At 44.4% G+C, this 25,603-nt stretch overlaps 1 protein-coding gene across 3 annotated transcripts; it reads right to left on the bottom strand.

Annotated features, from left to right (window-relative positions):
• Positions 1 to 505: 505 nt before the first annotated feature.
• zbtb20 (zinc finger and BTB domain containing 20) lies at positions 506 to 25,557 on the bottom strand. 3 transcript variants are annotated; one of them, XM_084474563.1, is made up of 5 exons: positions 25,333 to 25,557; positions 25,173 to 25,216; positions 12,390 to 12,521; positions 8,525 to 10,102; positions 506 to 7,466 (listed from the first exon to the last, which is right to left on the bottom strand). In XM_084474563.1, the coding sequence occupies exons 4-5, from the start codon at positions 10,080 to 10,082 to the stop codon at positions 6,931 to 6,933; spliced, it is 2,094 nt and encodes a 697-aa protein (XP_084330689.1). In that variant the 5' UTR covers positions 10,083 to 10,102; positions 12,390 to 12,521; positions 25,173 to 25,216; positions 25,333 to 25,557; the 3' UTR covers positions 506 to 6,930. The 3 variants fall into 3 exon arrangements, with proteins under 3 accessions (XP_084330689.1, XP_084330690.1, XP_084330688.1); XM_084474564.1 differs by lacking the exons at positions 25,173 to 25,216; positions 25,333 to 25,557 and adding exons at positions 14,686 to 14,768; positions 15,018 to 15,597; XM_084474562.1 differs by having other exon boundaries at positions 25,173 to 25,557.
• Between the last annotated feature and the right edge of the window lie 46 nt (positions 25,558 to 25,603).

Below are 25,603 nucleotides of genomic sequence, written 5' to 3'. Positions count from 1 at the left end.
ACACACACACAGACACATTTTCTCCCTAACACTAAAATACAGATCCCCTAAATATTCTTACCATTCTTTGGTATTTTTTAAATAATAACAAACAAGCAATTAAAATGGCCTCTAGCGATACTAATGGCCCCATCTCGCACACAACCACACCTTTTTCTGAAACACTAGTGCTACATTACATTTTTTTAATTGAAAGTTTGCATGCCTGTTCTGACAATTATCATGTAATCGCTGGCTGTTCGATCTTAGATCTTATTCTCCTCTCAGAATGATACAATGATTATTCCTAAAATGATGAGATAAATTATGGGTACCCTTTTTTCTCTCTCGACTTTGGGAAACAAAGCTGGGGCAGTGCTCGCTACGGCAGGAGTGCCGGCAGACGTGTCAAAGGTGTGAGAAATAAGGACTGGTTGTTAAGTGGGTTAGTGCGGAAGATGGAGAACACCTAGCTGGGCTGGAATGTGCTGGGCTTCGTAGGAATGTATACTTTTTTCAGTTTGGGTTGTTTTTTTTTTGTTGACATTTTTAGAAAACTATATGTTCAGATAGCTCTCGTAGGATCGCGACCGATAAACACAGAACAGGCTACATGTAAGGTCTTTGTAGGCTAAACTATATACCAAAATTAAACTCTTCACAACCGAAAAAAACGATTTGACTGGAAGGGACACTCTTTAAAATATATATCCCCCATCAAAACAAAAATAACGATTTAGTTGAATCAAAGCTCTTTAAATGCAACTGTGTGGTAACAAGAGGGTGTATTTAGTATAACTCATAAGTGGCACATGCTGGTTAACCTCTGTTATATTTCATAAATGTATTTGAGAAAGCCCACCACAAGTATAGCAGCTGTGTTACTGCAAAAGTTAGCGTGGCAGCTGTTAGGGATGTTATATAGCTTTGATAGCATGTAGGCTATCCCAGGCTATCCAGGATAGGCCTACTGTTACATGTTTCTGGTCAGTGTGTAGTAGCTTAGCAAAAAACTTGTACAAGAAAACGTCTGAGTGTGGTATGGAGGTTGGGTGGAAGGGACAAGCTGTACCACGTTGCCTATTAAGTGATCTGTTTTTGTTTTAAAATATCTTAAAAATAGGTTTATGTAAACTAAATGTCTGTCAAAATGTTTAACATTACGGTTTCACTCATAGCTATACTCCTTTTTTTTTACTCTGTAAGTTGTGTATTTTGGGAGGATTTAAAAAATAAATTAGTGGAATTACTGTGCTATCTTAAACTGAAGAAAAAAATCTGCAATTCAATCCCTACAGGCACCACTGTAATTATTCAAATTTGTGTATTATCTCTGTCAAAGTGTTGGCGCCTCATATCTTTCAAGGGGCAGCAAATACCAACAGTTATCCCCTTTTTCCAATTCAGGCGTTATAAAAGCTAAAAAAGGACGATTGTGCTCCAATCTGGCAACCCGGCATTATGGGGGTCAAGGCCTTCAATCATCGTCCAACATTACACACATTCCTTTGACGTGATTGTATGATTGCTAAAGGCATGCTTACCAATACAGCCAGCCAACATTTAAAAAAAATTGACAATTTCAGCAGCCAATTAGTGATAATACATGAAGTACAATTCAAGCGGTAAAATGGGCTTAAATTCAGTGACAGAGAAAGTTCCAAAAAGAATAATGTAAAATAAATTCAGAAGATGTATTCCAATGGTAAAGCCTTGGGTTTTAGTACCTGAATGGATGTGCTTTACAAGGCTACTTTCTCTTTCACTTTGTCTTATGTGACTTGAACTGAAAAGACAAATGCCCAAATAAATGCCAAACAGCAAGGGAAACCCACTTGAATAATCTTTCTATCACAGAAAATAAAACTAAATGATTAAAACCAAAAAATGAAGGCCAGTTTTATTTTATTTTATCGAGCACCAGAATTCCGTTAATCTTTTAATCCTCCATAAATATATTAAATGCAGGCTGCAAATTAAACTGCATATATCATGTTTTGTGAATAGAACATGCCGGGTATTTTAAAGGGGTCTCTCTAAAGGATACACCCACGGTGAACGACGTCCTTCAAGCAGTCAAGCATAAATAGTGTCATCTCAATAGACCATTGTGTATATACTGTATTTGTGCAACGGAGGAGAGCAAATCTATGAATATGTTGTATAGTTTAAATAGGCACTTGATAGGCGTATCCCCTATATCCCAGAAGGTATCACCTAGCTGCATGTATTTCTTTATCTAACTATCTGAAAATGTATTTCTGTATCTGTGTGATGATGGTCTTATATACATCGTATATTTATAAGAAGTTAGTTATTTGTATGTACTGAAGTAGGACCAAAGGAAAGAAAGCTGTCGTTGAATATTCATCGAGTTGAGTTGCATCTTAGTACGAGTTACAGTTTTACATTTGAACTTTGAGACTTGGTACATGCATGGAGGATGAAAGGTGAGTGAAGTGTGAAGACTGAAGAGAATGACAGACGTATCCTCACGGACCCAAACCCTTTCTGCTTACTAGCCGTGCTCCTTATGTGTTCCTGTCTCGGGTTTATCTCGACAGACTTTGTGTGTGTGCAGAGCGAGCACACACGGAGGACATCTTAGCCGCTAAAGTAGCCTTATCATATCACGCCCAACTATGAATAGACGAGTCAATATGATGGCCAGAAAAATGCGGGATTAGGTTCGGAAATGAAGATGCATAAAGATGAAGAAGTACGCACGAGGGACACTGACGTAGACCCTGGACTGTGTGCACACGCGCACACGCACACACGCACACACACACACACACACACACAACAAACAATAATATCGTCTAAACACCATACAAAAAGCTGCTGACTCAAGGCTATCTATGTTACCACGTTTTGTTCTGTAAAAATATATGTATAGCATACACTTTACAAACGAAAGGTCTCCACTTTTTTTTTCTTTTTTTTTTTTCTTTTAAATCTAGCAATTACAGAAGCACAATTGAGAAATTGGTCGTGGTGAAGGGGGTGTGTGGCAAACATTTTTTTTGCATTTAAAAAATGCCAGACCATTTGCAACATTGAGGATTATGAATAAAAGCACGAGAACAATGGCTATCAGAAGCAACGTGAGAAGAGGAGAACGACGGGCACGGAGCAACATGTGGCGTCTACCGCCATGTGGAAGGTCATGCTGCACAAGCTAAAATAAAAAGTCAGGAGCTCTCCTCGCTAAACCCTCGTTTGCCATTCAACACCTTACAATAAATACAGAACGTTGACGGACTATAAGATAAGTCGTTAAGCCCTCATCTGGATCACTGGTTTTCTTTTTTCAAAAAAAAACAAAAACATTTTGTATAGCATGAATCCGGAAAAGAAACCAACGCCAACCTAACTAAGCTAACCGACTATAAAGACCAATGATAACAAGCAGATTTATAAAGAAGACGCGTCTAGCTACAGTCAATAGTGCATTTAATATATGTATAATACAAAATATGCAAATTTAGGTAAACTGCGAGATGCAGATAAGTGCCAAGAAGGAATGCTAGATCACCAAATACACACACTTCACTAACACAACTAAACTAGTATATTCGTCTTTGCTTTCAGATACATTGCGATGTTAGTTTGGCAGTGCTTGAGTCTGTACTGAGCAGATCAAAATAAATCCAAAATATGAGCAGTGTGCCATAGCAATGCGGTTGGAGATATCCCGGCAGTTGCTTTATATATATTCTATATTCTATATAGTGCATTGTCTGTTAAGGCAATAGAGAAAACCTTGGTGGTGCTGTGTAAAGACAAAGTAGCAGGCGACCAACGCTACAGATGGTAACCACCAACAGTACACACGCACGACAGACGGCATACTTAGTCACAGGCAAAACTAGTTGCTACTTTTTTAACGTTATTGAACCAACTGGTTGGGTTTAGTGCCTTAATGTGTATTTTTTTCCTTAATGAACTCTGGTGTACTTTGATTTAGTGATGGGGCGAATTAAATGCAGGCTTTCTCTTAGGTCAACATGTGTTCCAATGGTAAATATCAGTTCCCTGTTATAGTTGTGTGAATTGAAATTGTACTCTGTGGAGTGTGAAACCGACGCCACAAGGGTGCGTAATCGCGACTCGGCAACACCAGCGAACGTGATACACAGCCTCTCTGGTTAGGGATAACCAAGAGGTCAATATTTGATCTAGTCTGAAATCAAACCCACATCACGTGCCCTGTTTTCTATTCGCCTGGGTGGTTTTGAACGCTGCTTCTTAAAGTACCGGCGCTGCATATTGCAAAGGAAGCGCAGAGTTCACACACATTTCACTTTTCAACAGTTGGATTGGGCTACACGTCACACGGACACGCACAAACACAGAGGAAGGGTCACGACTACCACTAACTGTTCTCACACTGCATACCATTACAGCCCAGATATTTCCAAATACACTTTAGGATATACCATATCATTTGTTACGTTATTATTTTTATTATTATTCATACTATTATTATTATTGTTGTTATTTGTATTATTGATGTTGTTTTTGTTTGGCTTGGATGGTTTGATAGGAATCGGTCCTAATGTATGTACACTTGTCACTGGGGGGAATTAATAGATTCATTGAAAAGGTTCAAAGGAGAAATACAGACACACTGTGATAGATTTAAATCAAATAAAAAAACAACAGAAAATGAAAGTAAATATGTGATGGCAAGCAGTTACAAAAGCCAAGAAATGTTGGGTTGCTTATTGAATAAATTGAAGGAAGGAAAAAAAAAAGCTCTTATATTCTCTACAACCAAAGATAAGATTGAAAGCTGATTCTGCTAGAAATATAACATCTCTGCTAACAGTAGTGCACTTATTGGTTTAGGCAGTGCAACATATATGCAAGAAAACAATGCAGTCCACTTATTAAAATTATTGTTTTTTTTTCCTGCTGATTAAATTGATTAAATTAAAGCCGTAGAGGGTTATTTGAAAGGAAAAAAAACAATGACATATTAAGCACAGGCATTCAATGACAATGTGCAAAGTAGCACTTAAAAAAAGAGGACCCTACAGCTTGGGGCCGTGTGTGGGTCGTTATATTATCACAATACACCCGCCGACGTGCGCGATATCCGGCAGGGAGAGGATACGAGCAGTTGCATGTGGCTCCTGTTTCTGATTTAGAAAGAAAACCAAATTAATCAAATAATAGGCAAACCACTGTCACCTCATGCTTGATTGACACATTTCTCCTCAAACTATTTTTTGAAACAACCACTTCTGGGTTTGTTTGATTGTTTGTCTTTAAAACGGAAATAAGGAATGTACACTTAAATTCTTTGAATCATTTCACCAGCATACCGGTGACCGGTGACATTGGTGGTTGTACTTGATTTGTGACTGTATTTCCTTTCAGAAATGTTGCATGCCATTTGTGCCACTAGGTGGTGCTGTGCATCAAGAGAGAAAAAAAAGGATTGTAGTTTCTACCTGGGAACAGGTTGTACATAGATTCCAGGAAGAAAGTAGGACGGCATTTTTGTTCAGTTTTTTTTTTTTTTTTTTTTAAACGGGTTCGATAGATATTATTCCCTCTTTACCCTCCTAAAGAAAGCCTAGCTTGAACACTGTTCAGATATAATTTGATTCCAAAATTGCAGCCACATGACTGGGCTACACTTGATTACACCTTATTCAACACTGGTTTACCAGTCGGGTGAGAGATGTAGAGCGGTAAGAGAGGAGGAGTTTCGTTCAGCATACTCAAGCCCTAACTCTGAATGTAAAAGGCCAAAAAACAAAAAAAAAGCCGGAAAGAAACATCTGGCTTTTTTTTCCTTTTCTAGGTTAGGATTTGAAATGAAGTGGTCTACCAGCCTTAACAGTCTTTAAAGATATTAGTGGCAGTGTATGCAAAGTCAAAAGCTCAAACTCCAAAGTGTTAACGACTTTTGATCGATTACTGTCTCATCAACACACTCGAGATGGAGCAAACTCAACCCTTTCTTCGCCATCAAAATGCATGGACAATAAAACCATGTGCGAAGCCCCTGTGGCTGCTAGCAGGAACATGGCATTTCAATTAAAATGAGTCAAACTGGTACCTTGACAACAGCGTCGTTGTCATCCCTTAAAAACCATGGGAATAAATAAACCCAGTGTCAAATTAAACTACTCTCTGTGTTTGTTTTTTTGTTTTTTTGTTTTTTTTTTATTTTACATAAGAAGGCAACCTTGTGACCATCAGTATTTTAGAGGGAATATGAAGCCTAACCCAGATGTGTGTGTGTGTTTGCTGTCGTCGTTGTTGTAAATTATACCACAGTAAGCTTGGACTTATTCATGTTCCAAACTGGTCAATATGGGCTCACATCTGCCATGGTAAACATTTCATGGCAATGCACACGTACACACACACACACACACACACACACACACACACACACAAGCACACACACACACACACACGCACGCACACACATACACACACGCAAACAACCACATAGAAGCATATGCAAAATACACACACGCACACACACACATACATATGCACTTGTATACTCCTACAAACATATCTACATTATATGTGTGTTTGTGTGTAATGTGTTTCTCGTGTAGGCCTTTCGGTAGTGTTCAACACATAATCAGTATTTTAGGAAAGCACACATTTAGAGGCCTGTAGTTGGATCCATCCAGTAGATCAGTTTCAAACTACTAAGCCTTAAGGCCACCAATCTGTTTTCTTTTAGAATAACAAACAAAGAAAAGAGAAGAAAAGAAAAAAAAAAATCATTTTTTGGGAACTCAACGTGCCAGTGTCTCTACTCATTACTCTTCATACCCCCAAAAGAACAAACGAAAAAAGGAAAAATCTAGTGCCATTTAAATTTCTCATTCTTTTTTTTTTTCTCTCGAGAAAAAAAAAAAAAGAGTATTTTTTCATCTTTTTTTTTTTGTAAATTTTTCTTTGTCGCTGTACTTATCCGTCGGAGACGTGCATGCGCACGTGGTCGTTGAAGTGATCCATTTGGTCAAACTTGGCGGGGCACATGGAGCACACGTAGGTGGTCCCGTCCTGGCAGCCGGCCTCCGCGGCCACGCCCAGCCCCAGCCCCGCTCCGCCCCCCACGCCGGCACTCACCGGCATGGCGGGGGCCGCCGCCCCGGCCCCCGGCTCGGCGACGGCCATGGGCATGGGGATGGAGATGGGCCCCGCGGGGCCGATGGGGGAGCCGGACAGGGAGGTGACGGCGGCGGCGCCCGTGCTGTGCAGGGCCATGTGGCGCTCCAGCAGGGTTTTGTGGGAGAACTTCTTCTTGCAGATGTAGCACTCGTAGCTCTTCTCGCCGCGGTGCAGGCGCATGTGCACGTTGAGCGAGCTCTTCTGCGTGAAGCGCTTGTTGCAGATGCTGCACTGGTAGGCGCGCACGCCCGTGTGCGTCACCATGTGTTTGATCAGGTAGTCCTTCAGGGAGAAGGACCGCCAGCAGATACTACACTGGTGGGGCTTCTCGCCTGCAGAGAGAGAGAGAGAGAGAGAGAGAGAGTGAGAGAGAGAGAGAGAGAGAGAGAGAGAGAGAGAGAGAGAGAGAGAGAGAGAGAGAGAGAGAGAGAGAGAGAGAGAGAGAGAGAGAGAGAGAGAGAGAGAGAGAGAGAGAGAGAGAGAGAGAGAGAGAGAGAGAGAGAGAGAGAGTTAGGCTGCCCTGGGTCTCTATCCTCAATTCCCCTATTCCAAACAACATTCAACTTAAACTCTTACATCTGTGCATCTCTAGAAAGAAGGAGGGGTCCCTCTTGTGGGTTACTCCTCAAGGTTTCTTCCTTGATGCGTACGTTCCTATAATCCTATAATGTGGGCCTGTGAAGCACTTTGAGACTGTCACTTTGATGGGCTATACAAACACAATCTACTCCACTTGACTTGTATGAGCATTAGGGACACGCAGAAACAATCCTGAGCAGTTGTCTATGTGATCTATATATAGACTTATATTATGTGAAACAATACGTGGGGAATATAAAAGGAGAGGTTAATCTCCCCCCGCTGTGATGCAGACGAACACTCTTCAACGCAACGGGACGACCCTTAAGATCATCTTTAATATATCCTCCTCTTTAATATCAACATTTAATATTTGATCTACAGCAACACGATCATAAAGACGCGCAGGGCGGGCGGGGTCGACTGAGCTGACTGAACTGACGAGCTGTGGCGGTGCCGCTGAGCGCACTCTGCATTAGCCCGGCGTCACACCCATCCATTTCCCCAGGGTTATGGACACAGGTGGCCCCGTGAGCGCTCGCTCACTGACTTATGTTCTCAGATGCGTTGCTTGTTTGAACAAGACATCACAAGAACATAAGTTAAAAGGTAAACACAAACACGAGACACCTTGTATGCACACATGCAGGGCACACGGCAATGCACGCACGCACACACACACGCACGCACGCATGCATCCAACACCTGCCATTACGAATAACCGAAAACACAAACACGACATCCATTTAGCAGTGACACGGCGAGGGAGAGAGCGAGAGAGAGAGAGAGAGAGAGAGGGAACGTGACGTACCGGTATGGACAAACATGTGTTTGACGTAGTTCTGTTTGGCAGTAAAGGTCTTACTGCATAGAGTGCACTCGTAGGGCTTCTTCTCCCCGGAGCCGATACCGCCAGCCGCTTGCTGCTGCTGGGCGGACACCTGCTGCTGTCCCGACAGGGGGTTGGGGTACGACGTCATCGTCGGCGGCGGCACGGCCACAAACTGTGGCTGCGGGCCGACGATGTTCTGTGGAAGGCTGAATAAGAAAGGCTTGTTGCTGGCCGACTGCCCGCCGAACAGGGGCAGGTAGCCGTTGCCAGCCGGCCCGATCACCGGGGAGTTGCTGGTCATGGTGAGGGGCATCCTATGGTTGCTGGTGAGAGATTCCGCACCCGGCCGCAGGTATTGCGGCGTGCCGGACAGGGACTGGCCGGACGCGGGGTTCCCCAGGGGCTGCATCATGCTCGCGTCACTAGTGCTGTGGCAGGAGCCGCCGTCCTCGTCGCCGCCCTGCTCCGGGGACGAGTCGTCCACCTCGATCTGCACGGGGCCCTCGTCCCCGACGCCGTGGGCCAGCTCCCCGGCCTCGCGGCCGAAGCTCATCAGGTACTGCTGCTGCTCCAGGGCGTCGGGCTCGGTGCCGATGGACGAGCTCACGCCCGAGTCGAAGCTCTCGCCCTTGGGCTCGCTCTCGGGGCCCTCGGCCCCCGCGTCGCCGTCCTCCTGGCAGTCCGCCGCCGCGCCGTCGTAGCAGCCGTAGCCGCCGTCCTCCGCCTCCTGCTTGATGTGCATGCGCACCGGCCGCGGCTGCTTGCGGCAGTGGGTGCTGCTCTCGGTGGACAGGAAGCGCTCCATCTGCTGGGACCGCTCGTGGATGCGGGTGATCCAGGGCGGGTCCTGGGCCTGCTGGTCCTTCTGCTGCTGCTGCTGCTGCGCCCCCGCCCCCGCCCCGGCCCCCGCGCCGGCCGCCGCCGCCTCGAAGTTGGAGGCCAGCGTGGTGACGTAGGGCGGGCGCTCGCGGGCCGTGCCATTGGGCAGGGACAGCCCCGGGTAGGAGTAGAGCGAGCTGTAGGCGCTGTGCTGCGACGTGGCTTGCATATAACCGGACTCGGCATCACTGCTGGGGCCCGACGTGCCCGACTCCGGGGTGCCCAGCGGGGTCTCCTGGCCCGAGTCCCCCGGGATCAGGGGAAACCCCCCGGCCCCCGTCAGGCCCACGTTCTGGGACACGATGCGCGTGCACTCGTCGATGACGGTCTTGATCTGCAGGATGCTGGCCGCCGTCAGGATCTGCAGCGCCTCCGACTGCGACACGCGCAGCACCCCGCTGTACATGAAGTCGATCAGCTTCTGAACGGACTGCACCGACACCACGGAGGGGATCTCGATGTCGCTGTAGCCCAGGAGCAGCTTGTCCTGGAAGAAGGGGCTGCCGGCGGCCAGCACGCAGCGGTGAGCGCGCAGCATACTGCCATGGATCCGCACCGTCACGTCACAGAAGTGCCCGCGGTTCCGCTGCTCATTGAGGGTCTCGAGTACAGAGTTGCTGAAGTTGTGGAGGTTGATGTTATGAATACGCTCGGTCATCCCCTTGCAACTGGTGTCACCTGAACCCCCCGGAAACCAAGGAGGAGGAAGGAGAAAAAGCACTTGTTTAGAGCTGGCCAACGTTTACAGCTTTGCTGTTAGGGTTAGTTGCTATTCTGTTACACTCATGTATCGGGTGCTTTTTTCCAAAGGAACTTGGATGTCATTTAGGGGGAGGTAAGGGGTAAGGGCATCTTGCTCAAGGTGCCCTCACCTAGCAGACTGGGGACCTGGGAATGACTGGGGGACTGTAAAAGATCGTTCAAAGCAGGATGCAGTTGCCAACTCTGTTTCAAGGGCGGGGCTATCAGATACCTCGGATCATTAGCTGTTAACATACAAAAAGGCGCAACCCCCTGATTTCTATTGGGTTACAGTTATTCAAATCAAGCCAATCACAAACTGCCCACACCCTCTCTTTAAGTTGAACAATGTGATACCTGGGCAAGATGGGCCCCAGACACGTTGGTTTGTGGGGGATCTGTTGTTGGGCTCTAAGACAAAGGGCCGTTTGGTGCTAATACCAACCCCTCCGTCGCTCCAATGATCAATCCCTTTAAGAACAATAGAGACTGTGGTCTGGCAGGGAGGAGGCGGAGGAGAACAGGATGAAGGTGAATCCTCATAAATTGTTTGATCAACTCCTTAAGAGCAGTGGGAGGATAGAGACAGATGTTTGGCAGGGATGGGGATAAAAACAGGATGAGGGCGAAACATATGTACGGTCTGATCCACTAAAACTGGGGGTCAGAGTCAGATCTGTCAGGGACGGCTGAGGGTGTCATATTAACTCTTTGATCAGTCAATAGTGCTGGTCCGAGACAGGGATCTGACGGGGGCGGGTGAGGGTGTCATCAACTAACAGCCGGGTTCAGAGGTAGGGCTCTGGCAGAGAGCGGGATGAAAACAGAACAAGGAAAAAACCTATAACTGTTTAGCAGTTGACACATTCCTCGACAGGACATTGGGGCTCGGAAACCCAAGCTTTACAATGGTACTGTGATAAAAGATAAATTAAATGCTTGTGCGCAAAGCCTTGCTTTGGACAAAAGCATTCTTGCTAAACAATAAATGTGATGTCCATGAAAAAGCTATGCTGCCTAAGACAATGTATTGTATAAAATATTTTCTGAAATGTTTCAAATGGCTGTAGCTTTTGGAGGCACTAAGTCCAAAGAGCTTTTATGAAAATAGAGAAATAATGGAATTTAAGTAATTCCGGAAAAATTACTTTAAATGACGTAAAGTGAAATGCGGCAATAAAACAACTTCTCTGTGAAAGTTGTGCGTTTTTTCTAGCTTTTTCAAATAAAAAAACCCACGATGCACGTCCTCGGCGAACGACAATTAAAATGGTTTCCGAGTACATTGTGCAAGTACATCAAGGATTCTTATCTGGTTGTAGTATCACCAGCCGACAATAGGGGGCGAACTTAGCTCACAAATAGATTTGGCTCCTTTGTCTGCCATGTGTTCCCGTGATGGCGCTTTCTCACTATCCCGGGAAAACACTTACAGTAAATGCACCGCAGTTTTAACACTGTTTAAGTTGAATCCCTGTTCAGTTTTTTCCCATCCAAATGCTAAGGAAAACCCCCAATTAAAATAAAACGTGGAATTCTAAAGTAATGTTAAAAAAGTAATATACAATATGACAATATGCAAAAATAAGACTGATTATCTAATTTCTCATTTAATTCAAATGTTTCTTTGTATACAGAAGCAAAGGTGCCTGTAGATTCTAATGACCCCACCCGTGAACGGCTGTCCAACATATTGCTTACAAAAAAAGTGGGACAAGAAACTGCCTCCATTTTGTTCTTGGATAGGCCTACAATACAAATCTGCCCCATTCAAAATATCCAAATGAATGTTTTTTCTTGTACTTACCGACTTCCCGAATGTATGAATGAATGCATATTTTACATTAAATCCAGGTGTGAATTATGGTACATTTTTCAAACTAAACACAATGAACACAAAACACATTTCTCTGTTCAACAAAAGGATTACCGTCCAAAAGGAAAGGACGTTAAAAAAAAATAAAACTTCCCTTAAACCCGGCAAACACACAAAGTGTATTTGAAACACAAACTGGTTCCCCACAAAATCCTATGCGCCGTTTTCCCCACCTTTAACAGCGTACATTTGTTTAAACAATGAAAACAAGCCTGCAGGGTCCTTCTCGTCCCGAGCCCTGGAGACAAACGTGAGCCCCACAGCCAATACCGTTAAATGGTCCTTCTGCTCACCGGTTAATAACCTGAATAAAGGCAGGGTAAACACCATAGGCGTTGTGGTACTCACAGCCAGATAACGTTGGGTGGGAGAGGAGGTGTGCGTGAAGCTGGAGAAGGCTTCAGGTTTGCTGGTGGCGGAGGTGTGGCGGGTCAGGGGGCACGGCTAGGTGCTCCGGCGGCTCCTCTTCGTCCAAATCATCTGTTGATTCGCCGGCCGGTGCGGGACCCAGCCCGGGCAGGAGGAGGAGGAGGCAGGAGGCGGCAGGGAGGAAGGAGAGAAAACATACAACATGTGTGTGAGTGTGTGTGTGTGTGTGTGTGTGTTAAAGAGCCCAGGCACGAAGCAGAGCCGGATAGGAGACGAACACACACGCACACATGCTCATACACAGCATTAACGTGGAGCCTTGGCTCCGCGGAGCTAACTAAACACAGGAGACGTCCCCGCCGCTCTACCTGACCGTCAATTACGAATCAAGGTTGAAAATGACACAGCTCCTAGGTACAAATCTTCCCTCGGCAGTTGTGCTAACCTCTCGCAGAGCCACACCCTCCACACAAGACTGCTTTTCCTCACAAATGTACACTGGTTCTCTTCTCAAGAGCTCTGGAAGCACAGGGAGTGTGAGTGTTAAGTGTGATACCAAAAGAGTGTTGGTAGGGGGGTGTGTGTCTGTGCGATGTGTAGGGCTGTGTGTGTGTGTGTGTGTGTGTGCGTGTAGGTTTGGGTGTGTGTGTGTAAGTATGTGGGTTTAGGGGTGTGTGTGTGTGTGTGTGTGTGCCTCAAATGTGTGTATGTGCTCAAGTGAGTCAGTGTATGTGTGTGTGTATATATGTGTGTGTGTGTGTGTATTCATTAATGTATTGGATATATAGATTAACTTATTTTTAGGACACGTCGGCCAGCTAAATATTTGATTTAATTTTAAAGCATGATCAGGGGAAGATACAGGTAGCAAAGTTACCAAGAATACATTCAGTAAGACAATAAGTGAACAAGATTCTTCTAGGGAAACCTTTGTATTGTGGGTAGTGGATATACAGGTAGTAAAGGTGAGTGGGAATGACCATCACGGAGAGTTTAGGATTGGTGGGAGAGGCCAAGTTAAACTGCAATACAATATAGGTGAAGTGGATATGTCTGCAAGTCTGCAAGCAAGGCTGCAAGACAGTTAAAGGAATCTACACAACCGATAAGTCTGATTAAGATTGGCATGGCCTTAGTATCAGACTTCGTGGCTACAGTGGCAATGTAAAAGCCAACTATCTTAACAGTCAGAGAGGTATCTCTAGGTACAGGGAGAATGTATACAATTCCTTTAAAATGTACTAGTTATTATACAAACAAGGTTAATATAATTAGTATATAATTGTATATTATAGTATAGTGATTGATGATTGATATTTCCACGTGTGTGTGTGTGTGTGTGTGTGTGTGTGTGTGTGTGTGTGTGTGTGTGTGTGTGTGTGTGTGTGTGTGTGTGTGTGTGTGTGTGTGTGTGTGTGTGTGTGTGTGTGTGTGTGTGTGTGGGGCCAGACAGTGGTGTCTCAGGACGCGGAGGCCTCACGACCCCGGGCCCTGGGTCGCCTGACTCCTCGTGATTAGCATGTTTAAGTAGCATACCGGGCCTGTGTATTAAAACCCCACCAACCAAGCTGAAGTTTGTGACCAGCGAGCAGTAGTTAAAGTATGATTGAGTAGAGTCTGAGAATCCGCGGCTGGATCCATGACAACAGATTCTGGTGTGAAAGCTGGAATCCTGCAGGGCCTGTACGAACCTGAACTACTTTTATTACTACCACTAGTGTTAGTATGTTATAGATTATATATTAGATATATTAGTAGGACTTGTATTACTCAGTACTATTAGTATATCTAGTATTACTTACTACTTCTGGTATTAGTATTACTATTACTTACTACTAGTATAAGTATATTAGTATTCCTACTACAACCATTAGTCTTATTACTTATCTACATATTTTATATTAGCTCTTACTATGACAATTCGTTAACTATTACTATTGATATTCTTTAACCTTTACTGTTGCTATTCATTAACTATTGCTTCCTCAATAACCCATCTTGGATAATAAAATACATCTAATCTAATTGCACAACTAGGCCTACTACTACCTACAACCACTATTACTTCATATACTTATTGTACTACTACAACTACGACTCTTACTTTAACTATAACTATCACATTTACTACTGCTGTTACTATTCCAAAATGACGCAGCTTTAAGCAGTGTACAAAGTACAAATGATGGTAAAGGTAGCTCACGAAAGCCCCCAATAATATGCATAATATATATAACATAAGTACATGGAGTACTTTTCCTTCAGGATGGCTTACTTGTAAATCGTAACTTTGTTCGCAGGCCGCATATCTCACCAGAACAGGGGATGTTGAAATCAATCAATGTTCAACAAGACAAGCTAGAAATAAGAAATATGCATTAGTCCATCACTCCTAGTCTCTGGGTGGTTCAGACAGTGTTTCCACATTACATATACCATGAGACGTGTGTGTGTGTGTGTGTGTGTGTGTGTGTGTGTGTGTGTGTGTGTGTGTGTGTGTGTGTGTGTGTGTGTGTGTGTGTGTGTGTGTGTGTGTGTGTGTGTGTGTGGCCCATATGAGTAGGATATCAGGAAATGAGGGTGTGAAAGTTTAAGATGCAACCTCACCAAGGCTTTCTAATGGCATCTGCTGTGCCGGGAAAACGCTAACTTTTTAGCGTGGTTCAGAAGACGAGCGCCTCAGGAACAGTGGGTTCATTCGTTATTAATGGACTTCTTTAATCTTTTAAACACACACACGCAAACACACCAGAGCCACGCACGTACACACCTCAAATATTTTGGTTGGCTCTTACCAGACAGAGCTTTTCCCTGCCTCGTGTCAGGACAATGGAACCTGAACATGAATCTAAATATATTCACTGTACATCAGTCAGGAGAATGTACATTTAAATATATAAGTACACATCACCCACCCACCCCCACCCCCCCCACCGCCGCCTCTTCTCTTTTCTCAAGCACACATGTAGTAACACCCGCCCCCCCACCTGAGGGAGGGGGTGAACCGAGGTAAAACCTGGCAACAAAGGGAGGCAGGCCTGGGGGGGGGCCTGGCTGCCCAGACTGCCACTCACAGCCCTGATTCCATTTTAGCTGTGCCACAGTACGCTGAGCAGCAGCCGGCCCTACCTGCAGTGAATTCTAATCAGCCCCGGGGTCTCTCTCCCTCCCTCTCTCTCCTTCCCTCTCTCTCTCTCTCTCCCCCCCCCCCCCCCCCCCCTCTTCTCTCGCTCCCTCCTCTCTCCTTCCCTCTTGTGCTCTCTCTCTCTCTCTCTCTCTCCCCCCCTGCCCCTCCCCTCCAGAGTCTGCCTCGGACTAAATGGGCTGATGATCCTTCAAAATTAATTAGATCCTCGGCGGCGGCGGCCATTTTCTTTCTGCTCCTTATTGTTCTGCCGGAGGGAGATTTGTGAAGTCACTGTATTTTTTGGGATCTCTCCGTGGCTGATATTGATCTCTCTCACTCGCGCTCTCTCTCTATGGCCCAGTGTTTGCATGCTTCTCTCTCTGTTCCTCTCTCTCTCTCCCTCTCCCCACCCCTCTCTCTCTCTCTCCCTCTCTGTCTCTCTCTGGCTGTCTGTCACTTGGTCTGCCCCTCAAACATGCATGCACACAAATGCACACACACACACACACACACACAGTGGGCCTGCTGCTCCAGGACTGTGCGTCGGGAGGTTTTCTGTCAATAAAATCCCTTGAGGTCAGTTTGTCTGCTCTGAAATCAGACACAATGCTGCAGACCCGGCCCATGTTCTGCATGCTAGCGCCACCACAACAAAGACCAGAGCACCAGAGAACCAGACCAGAACACCAGAGAACCAGACCAGAGCACCAGAGAACCAGACCAGAGCCCCAGACCAGAGATCCAGACCAGAGCACCATAGAACCAGACCAGAGAACCAGACCAGAGCACCAGAGAACCAGACCAGAACACCAGAGAACCAGACAACATAACCAGACCAGGAGACCACAGAACAAGACCATAACACCAGATAACCAGACCAGAACAACAGAGGACCAGACTAGAGAACCAGACCAGAACACCAGCGAATCAGAACCATAGAACCAGACCAGGAGACCACAGAACAAGACCAGAACATCATAGGACCAGACCAGAGCACCAGACCAGGAGACCATAGAACCAGAACCATAGAATCAGAACCATAGAACCAGGACCATAGAACCAGACCGGACCATGCCAAGGAGAAGAGGAGACGGGGAACCAAACCAGACACAGCCAGAGGAGGGAAGATAATGAGGAGGAGAGGAGGAGAGCTGGGTGGGAGGAGGAAAGAGGAGGGGGGGGGGGGGGGGGGGGGGAGACATTTAACCAGACCAGACCAGAGAAGAGGAGGGGAGAGGAGGAAAGAGGAAGACAGAGGGGGAGAGAGAAGAGGAGAGAGGAGGGGAGACAGCGAACAAGACCAGACCCGACCAGGGGAAAGAGGAGGAGAGAAGGAGGAGGGGAGGAGAGCAAATGAGGATAGGAGAGGAGAGGAGACAGCGAACCAGACCGGGCCAGTGGAGAGAGGAGGGGAGAGGGGAAAAACCAGATGAGGGGAGAGAGGAGGAGAGGAGACAGAGAACCAGACAGGACCAGAGGAGTGAGCAGGGGAGAGAAAAGGGGGGAGGAGGAGAGACAGTGAACCAGACAAGACCAGGAAAGAGAGGAGCAAAGAGGAGGAGACGGACGGCGACAACGCTAGACAGTCAGGGCCGCCGGATTAATGAGCTGCCCAAACCAGCCGGCGAGCTCATGAAATATACCGCATCAAATTAGACATTAGTTAATCAAGAGGAGGCGGTGGAGGTGTAGATGGTTAGCAGGGGGTTTAAGGGAGGGGGGGGGGAGAAAGGGGAGAAGCAGACACAAGAGGCAGGCTTGTGTGAGGAGACGGTGTCGGTCATGTGAATAATATAGGTGTTGAATATGCAAATGCAGCTTACAATACACGCATAGATTTTCATTTTAAATCCGACAGGGAGAATAGGGCCATAGGGCATGCGTTGAGATCTGGAGGCTGTGTGTGTGTGTGTGTGTGTGTGTGTGTGTGTGTGTGTGTGTGTGTGTGTGTGTGTGTGTGTGTGTGTGTGTGTGTGTGTGTGTGTGTGTGTGTGTGTGTGTGTGTGTGTGTGTGTGTGTGTGTGTGTGTAAACTGAAGCAGAGTCTGTTCCTAAACTAAAATACATTCACATTACATGTGTCGATCCAATTCCCTATGAATCACGCATGCTTTTTACATTCTGTCAATCTCTTGTTTGTGATGCGTTGGGAATGAGAGAAGATTGTGCCCACATTTTTTTTTTAACACATTTTCTTCTTTTTCACTGTGTCCACACCTACTCTCCTCAAACATTTATCTCACACCACAACCCATGTCCTGGTGTGTTTCTATAAGATTAGCCATTTTTGTTTTTAGGGACGTGTTGTGCGAACAAAGTCCACGCCTTTGCCGCCAATTTACTGCTCTCTCAGCTATAAAAAAAATAACAAAATTATAAGATGAAATAAAAAATGGTTCACCTGTCCACATTAGGCTGACCTTTGTACCACGCCCTCATTTCAGTAATCAAAGCATTCACAACTTTTGGGCTAACTTGCAGAGTAATGCAATATCACAATAATAATATCTTGGGTAATGTGTTTGGGCATATATATATATATATATATACACACACATGCCTATATATAGAAATAGGCCTATATCTAGATATAGGCCTATATCTATAAATAGGCCTAAATATGAAGTGTCTGAAGTGTCAGCATATTAACTCTTGGACTTGAATCCCACTTCAGTAAATATATACTAACTACCATCCATTACTGAAGATTCAGACGATGCATTTACACTTGGACGGCCGACTGAAAGACTAAATTATATTTTTCATAAACCAAGTATGAAAGATTTCTGTGTGTGTGTGTGTGTGTGTGTGTGTGTGTGTGTGTGTGAGAGAGAGAGAGACAAAATAACAATGGGTTGAATCAATAAATTTAACGTCAGGGACATTTTACATTACTACACTACACAGACAGTTTAAGCGGCTGGTTGACCGTAACTGTACATGTTTGCTTCATTATAAACATTCCTTACCTGTTATGGTCCCCAAGAGTTACAATTTACAGTGGCTGTGCACTCTTGTCTTTTCCATTAACAACAATGTAATTGGTGGATGGGTAGCACTGCATGTGGTGGTGAAAACTAAATTATGAAAATAATCATTGCAAATGTTTTAGGTGAATGAATAGGTGTACTTTCAGTAACCACAAACACCAGCCCTTGTATCGACGGTGGTGGAGACGTGTTTGGAATCCAGCAGATTAAAAATCCATTTAAACTATGGTTGTTTTTATTTCTTTAAGATGGAAATGTTTCAACAAATGCAACAGCTTCATGACACCACTACAGGAGAATTTAATTACTTTTTGTAGCTCGCTTGTTTTGCACGGACATAGGCGTACACACACACACACACACACACACACACACACACACACACAAAATGCCCTAAAATATGTCTCTTTATAAAGCAAGTGGACACCATATATAAATGGATGGTGTGTATTTGATGGTGAAGTGTACCACTAGGACCTGAAACTAATAATAAAAAAGAATCACATGATTGTTTATGATGTATGAAATTAGTGACACCATCCACTGTGGTCCAAAATATCAAAATATTTTCGGCCTCATTGCCGACTCCTCTTCTATTAACAAGCTCCTCTTATGAAAAAAAGAACGAAAAAAATAGAAACCAAAACCATTTGGTGCTCATGTGATCTTCCAAAAAACTGCTCCAACCCCCAAGCAATTGTGGCACAAACAGAGACTCGTTTTGGCACAGGTGTCCATAGCAACTGCAAAATCTTCCAAAAAATGAAAAAAAGGGAGGGAAAAAAATTGGTTATCGTGTACCAATGAGGAAAGGCAAAAATTTATTAATTTTTTGTTTGTAAAACTAGGGTGGGGCAGCCCGTCTCTTTTATCATGTCTCACAAAGACAGGGGCCAAGTTGGGCTCTGCCAGCAGAACAAAATAAACATGTCCTCCATTTCAACATGGTTTTCGGTAAGGAAGCAAATTCAGGATCTTTGGTAGGCCTAAACGACTTGGCATTTAAAAAACGAGGAGCTTGTAACGACAGCCAGACTACTACTACAAAGTTCAGGCTTCCACGGCAGATGTGGTCTGTGTTTAACTCGATACACTGCACACAATACCATCTAAATACTGCACAGACAATGTCAATGTCAAGGATGGATTTCATCTTGAGGGGGAAAAACATACGTTGTCCTGAGCTTGATGGGTAACTTGAATCAGTGTCACGCAAAACTCCCAAGGAGATTTCTAGCCTTTCCTGTATAAAACCCAATTCATATCATACACTTATAAGACTACTTATGTGTGTGTGGCCATTTGGGCTATAGAGTATATTTATAGCTAGAAAGGGTGTCACATAGGCATTCAGTTTATATGTAGCCTATGTCTAGCTCATTTAACTAGTCTATAATTGGCACACACTGGCACAGATTGCAAAGACAACCAGGAATACCCATATGAAATGAACCATCTGCTAACACATTTAGCCCTATGATCTGCAGGCTAGCTAAAGCACCTAACCCTGCTACGGTAGCTTCATGCGACCAATATTACCTGATATCACATCACTTTGCTGTATTAAACTACAAAGAGTAGTCAGTTAAACCAATGAAACCACGTAACCCAAGAGGGCATTCTTCTTTCATGTTGTTATACTGTGAGTATGTTGGAGTTTTCTTCACTAAAATTGTACCAAAAAAACTCTAGATTGTATTTTCGATTTAGACTATAATTCAAGCCAGATAAGGGACAAGCTATGCCTACAGAGCCCAAATTGCTAAGAATGCTCCAACACAGAGAACCAGGAAATTGGCTGGCATCGTTGTGACATCAATCCAAATTGGTCCCAAACAAGTTCAACAGCAACAAGATCTAAAGAAAACATCCTCAACGTCAACTGCTGCCTGGGTCACAGAGACAATGAAATCCACCAGTAGAAGTTTGTGCAACAGCCAAAGTCTATGTTTTAAGTCTAATATCGACCATTGTTGAGAACAATGATCCCCTCCTATGGTCAGAAAAAATAAGAAATTTCCAACTGGTTCTGAATGCCACGTTGCCCCTAGCTGTGTCTGAACATTACAGATTATAAATGTTTATGTTCAATGAAATCTCCAAAGCAAACCTGGCAACTACTAACAGAAAAAAAAAAGTGCTCGCCCAACGTACGAGTTGCAAAACAGGCTGTGCATAGCCCCGGTCAGCTCCTACAGGACCAGAAAGAAAAATGTCTCCAAGACATATTTTTATAAAACATTTAAGTCCTTACCGACAGATCCGAGAGGGTTTTGGATTCTTAAGAAAACACGGCAAATCGTCCTAATAGTACTTTATTTCTGTGGCTCAATCAAAGTACAAATGCTATTGTGTAGATAATTCCCCCCTTAAGTTTTAACCGGTGTACACAGTGGACCCTATTGTCACAAACACTGCCTTTCTGGGTTAGACTCGAACACACACACTCCCAAATTCTTTTTTTTTTTATCTCCTGTTGCTGTTGTTTACCGGCAAAGGTTTACAGTTACAGTTTCCTCCTCGGACAAAATGCAACAAAAGATCACACACACACACACACAGACACACACACACACAGACACACACACACACAGACATACACAAAGCATTGCAGTGTTTCTAAACATAATGTTGTATAAATATATATAGAATACTTATAGGTAATCCCGGTAAAAGTTAGTGAAGAGCCTGTTTCTTTTTCTTCTCTAAAATACCATCCAGATAGTTTCCCCCTCCAGTGTGCTGTGCGCTCAGCAGGCCTTGAAGCCATATGGGTAGTCGGGTTAACTGAGGACACACACACACCTTGGCAAACACACAACTCAGCTATTAGGATCCAGGATACATTTTTTACGTCAGTTGAATGCCTGGGCCTGCATGTATGTGTTTGGAGAGCAACTAAAAATAAAGACTTGAATGTCCAATTCTTCTTTTAAAACCAAATCTAAATATACAATTTCCATGGCACACAAGTGCTTACGGGCGAGTTGGAAAACAAACAAGGAAGGATAGTGGAAAATTCCTCCTTTGAACGTTGCCAAATCTTCCGGAAAGCATGCCTGTACCGGAGCTGTTTTAACGACTACGTTGACAATTAGAATATATAGTTATTCAAAAGCAGGATCCACACACACTCTTGTCGGAACTGTGTGTGTTTGTGTGTTCTCTTTTGCATCCGTGCGTGTGTTCTACAGTAAAAAAAAAAAATGGGCATTGTCTTTTGTCGGGTAGTTTGTATTTTATGGGCCTTTACAATGTTCTTTAAGAAAGTGCCAAACCTAATCAAGGAGATCCAGCAACAGCTACAGGGGTCACAGGTCGCTTCATTAGTCTGTACTGGAATATGGCAGAGTAGCTTCAATCCATGGCATAAAACAATAAGGGTAACGTCACTCAAGCTTCACTTCAACCGAAACTCTGCCTCTTTTAGAATAAACGACATGCCATTAATCTAGACGGCAAACTCTGTGAACGATGCAGTGTGATCTGCTGCCACAAGACTTGAAAACACACTGACTGTGTGTTGTTGTAAAGAACGTTACGCGGGTTACCAGACACCAATCGCGTCCTCACGACGAGGTTAAACGCTACGGTGGGTAGGGCAGGGTGAAAAAGGGAAAAAAAACAAGCATCTGTGTCCAGTCAATACAACCAACTGATTATAACGAATGCTATAAAGCCTCCCTCTCTCTCTCTCCCGCTATAGTTTTCATAGAAAAAAAGGGCTCAGGAAGAAGCAATGGCGCCCGGTTAGAGAATCAGATCACCTGTGTGACTTTGAGAAACAGAGTTGGTGTGTGTGGCCTTCCTGATCACAACCACACACACTAGACGCCGGAGACATCCGCCGAAACCTGGCATCACCTTCCATAGCCTTTACCAGCTCACCATAGCACTGGAAATATGTAACATTAAAACGCAACTTAAGGAAAGTGTAGTACTAGTAGTAGTAGTAGTAGTGAATTGGGGTGGGGCCGGACACCGGTGAAGGGGACTGAGTCAAGCCACGATACAGGTCCTAGGCGGTAAAGAAAAAAAAGCCTTTTTCTGCCTGGTGAAGGAGTTCAGCCTCTTCTCCTGGTGTAACTTACGGACTACGGGCCGTCCTATCCTGATACATACCTAGGGTGCACCAGCCTCGTCGCTAAGGGAGACCTGTGTTGCAATGAGCTATGTTTGCGCATATGTATGTATGTGCAGGTAAAGTTTACTTTACTTTACTATAATTTACGAGCCTCATGTCCAGTCTGTGTATTGGACTACAATATGCTCTCATGGGGCGTGAACATTTATGGGGATTCTATACATATCTTGTCTTCCCCTATAGTTGTGGCCATATATGGACACACTATACATTGCACTGCACTCTTTCCCAACAGTCGGCCTCTATAAAATCCTTGTTCTTTACACTTTGAGGACCTACAGGTTACATCTTGTATATAATGTCTTGTAACCCGCTCCCATTAAACTTCTACTCCATGATTGTCTGGAATGTCAAACATGGACGCTGTCCTTATATATCCTTGGTGTTTATTTGTTGTGGACATGTATATTTGTGTCTCTCTCTAGGCACACTATAGGTGCTTATTACTCTTTCATAAGCCCGGTTGGTCAGTGGACATGGTTCTGAATATTCATGAGGTGGAGACTAGGTCGTCTCGGGCGATGACAAAGACAGCCAATGGCCACAGCCCAAGCATTATGAATATTAATAAATGCATGGAATACATACATATGAAGTAACCATTAGTGGCTTGAAGTGAATGCAAGTGGGCACCTGATATGCTATGGACTACAAATGCACATTTTACAGAACACACGGTAGGCTACACACATTGTACAGTAGAAGCCTTTTCCTATTGAACATCACAATGACCAAGGCGTGTTGGCGTGGCGTGCGTTTGCTGTACTCCCCAAGATCCCAATACACACCAGCCAACATGCAGCACCCATGTGCTTCCTGAAACCAAAACCTCCTAAACGAAAGAAAAAATAAATACCTCGAAAGGGTAATTGTATAATGTAGAGATGAATCATACGTGTGTGTTTGTGTTACATTACTGTAGATCTACTAGATAACTTTCTCCTGAATTCAGCTTCCATGCAGACCATCGTACTTCTGCTTTTGAAATCAATGCCCACCGATCCGATTCACCCACAAGCTCACTGTACTTCTACGATAAACATGTATAGGCCGGGCGGGTTACTGCCTGTTATTGTCAAGACTAATTATTTTTAAGAAACAACAGACACCATGACTATTGATGCAATTAACGGAGGGCATTGCCCTGTTTTCTAACTGTTTGTTTTAACAAAGTGAAGCGCTATTCCCAATACGCCTATAGGCTCTATTAGGGTCACATGCTCGACTTATCCTCATTCACTGCCCAAATGTACAGGCGACTGATTTCCCATAACTTTGACTAAATTTGAGTGCTGTGAAGCGACCAACAAAGAAATGGCAAGTACACCGTTTCTGTAATAATATTTTTGCAACAAAGCGTCTAAAAAAGCCAAACAGGAAGCATTTCTATTGCAACTTTAATTACACCACATCGAACCAGTTATGTGCCACTTTTAATATTACCATCCATGCATAAACACTTCGATACTAAATGATCGTTCATGTGGCTTCAGCGGGACGGAAATCGAGAACATGCACTATTGGATAGTTTTGATTTAGGCCCATCGTAAAAAAAAAAAAATAACTAAACGCAATGGGGGATTTTTTTTCCTTTCATAAAGTATTTGTTATATAAATACGCTGCATCCGGAGGCTTCTGTTTACCGAAGATAAATTAACGTGATTTAATTTCCCAAATACCCATCATATTATTTTGTGATCCTCCAGACTATGTAGGCTAGACATCTGTCTGGCTCCCCCCAAAAAAAACGTATAGCTCATGACGATCAGACACTGTCCTCCCGTCCCGACCAACCGTGTTTCTTAAATAAACCTCCAAAAATAAAACGGTTCAAATATATATTGTATTTTTACAAAATGGTGGTGACTTGCGCCAAGAAACCTGTCCATCCAATTCAAATAAGTGACCTAAAAGCCAGACGCGCACGTCTGCCACCACAGATGTTCCAGGCGGTGTGTGAATGGGAGCGTGCAGCACGCACGGCTCAGCCATGGCACATTGTGACCGACTTGATGGTCTCAAACCATTATGCCCATTCGTAAACCAGTCTCCAGCCCGGCTCGTAGTACAAATGTGAAAGTGTGTGCTCGCTAAATGTACAGAGCACGTTTACAATAATGACAGATGGGCAACTTGCGTCATGGCAGTGGCAAGGCAGCGCGTACTCTAACGTACACGGACAATACACAAAAAAACACGGCAGTTGCCATTGAGTCTCCAAAAAAACGCGTAATTTCATTCTCACGTTAAAACTCTTCAACTCTTTGAATCGCCCCGAGACCATTCAAAGAATGAAGTTGTCGAATGTGCTTTATAGTGATGGATTATATTTCGCGTAAACCGGGATACAAACTAGAAGCCATAGTATTGCGTGGATGGCACTAAGTTTACGAGGACATGGTATACGCTCCACGGAATTACAATCATTGTATTACCCCCCTTTATTACAAACCCCACATCACATGAAGAGCTCTTTTGGGCTACTTTTGGTCATTTCTTACCTGCGGTCCGAAGCTCGTTCAATAGCGGCGACGGCGTGCCACAGCTGTCCCCGGTTTGCCCGACAAAGCAAAGCCTAGTTTAAATTATGTTCCTTTACTTTGTTTCATTTCTCACTTCCATCTTCTTTCATCTCATCAATAAACACACGCTGCAGCCTACCTTCACAGACGACCTCGGTTCAAGTGTGCCTCCCATTTTTTAACTATACATCGAATACTTTGGTTGGGCACGCCTATTCACTTAAGCCACTGGGATGGAAGCAGCGCGCTGTCTTGAGCGGTGTAGGACGGCTCGTACATCGGTCAGCGTTAATATGCCCCAATCCTAGGGCATCGCACACCCTCCCGACGAACACACTGGGACGCTGAAGCCAGCTCCATTATGCCTGTGGAGTGTCGTGGGTCTCCCCCCCCCCACCCCCAGCCACACC

Source organism: Micromesistius poutassou (assembly GCF_964030765.1).
Source record: "Micromesistius poutassou genome assembly, chromosome: 10".
NCBI lineage: Eukaryota > Metazoa > Chordata > Actinopteri > Gadiformes > Gadidae > Micromesistius > Micromesistius poutassou.
The sequence above is the reverse complement of the archived record's forward strand: the minus strand, read 5'-3'. Positions and strand labels throughout refer to the sequence as shown.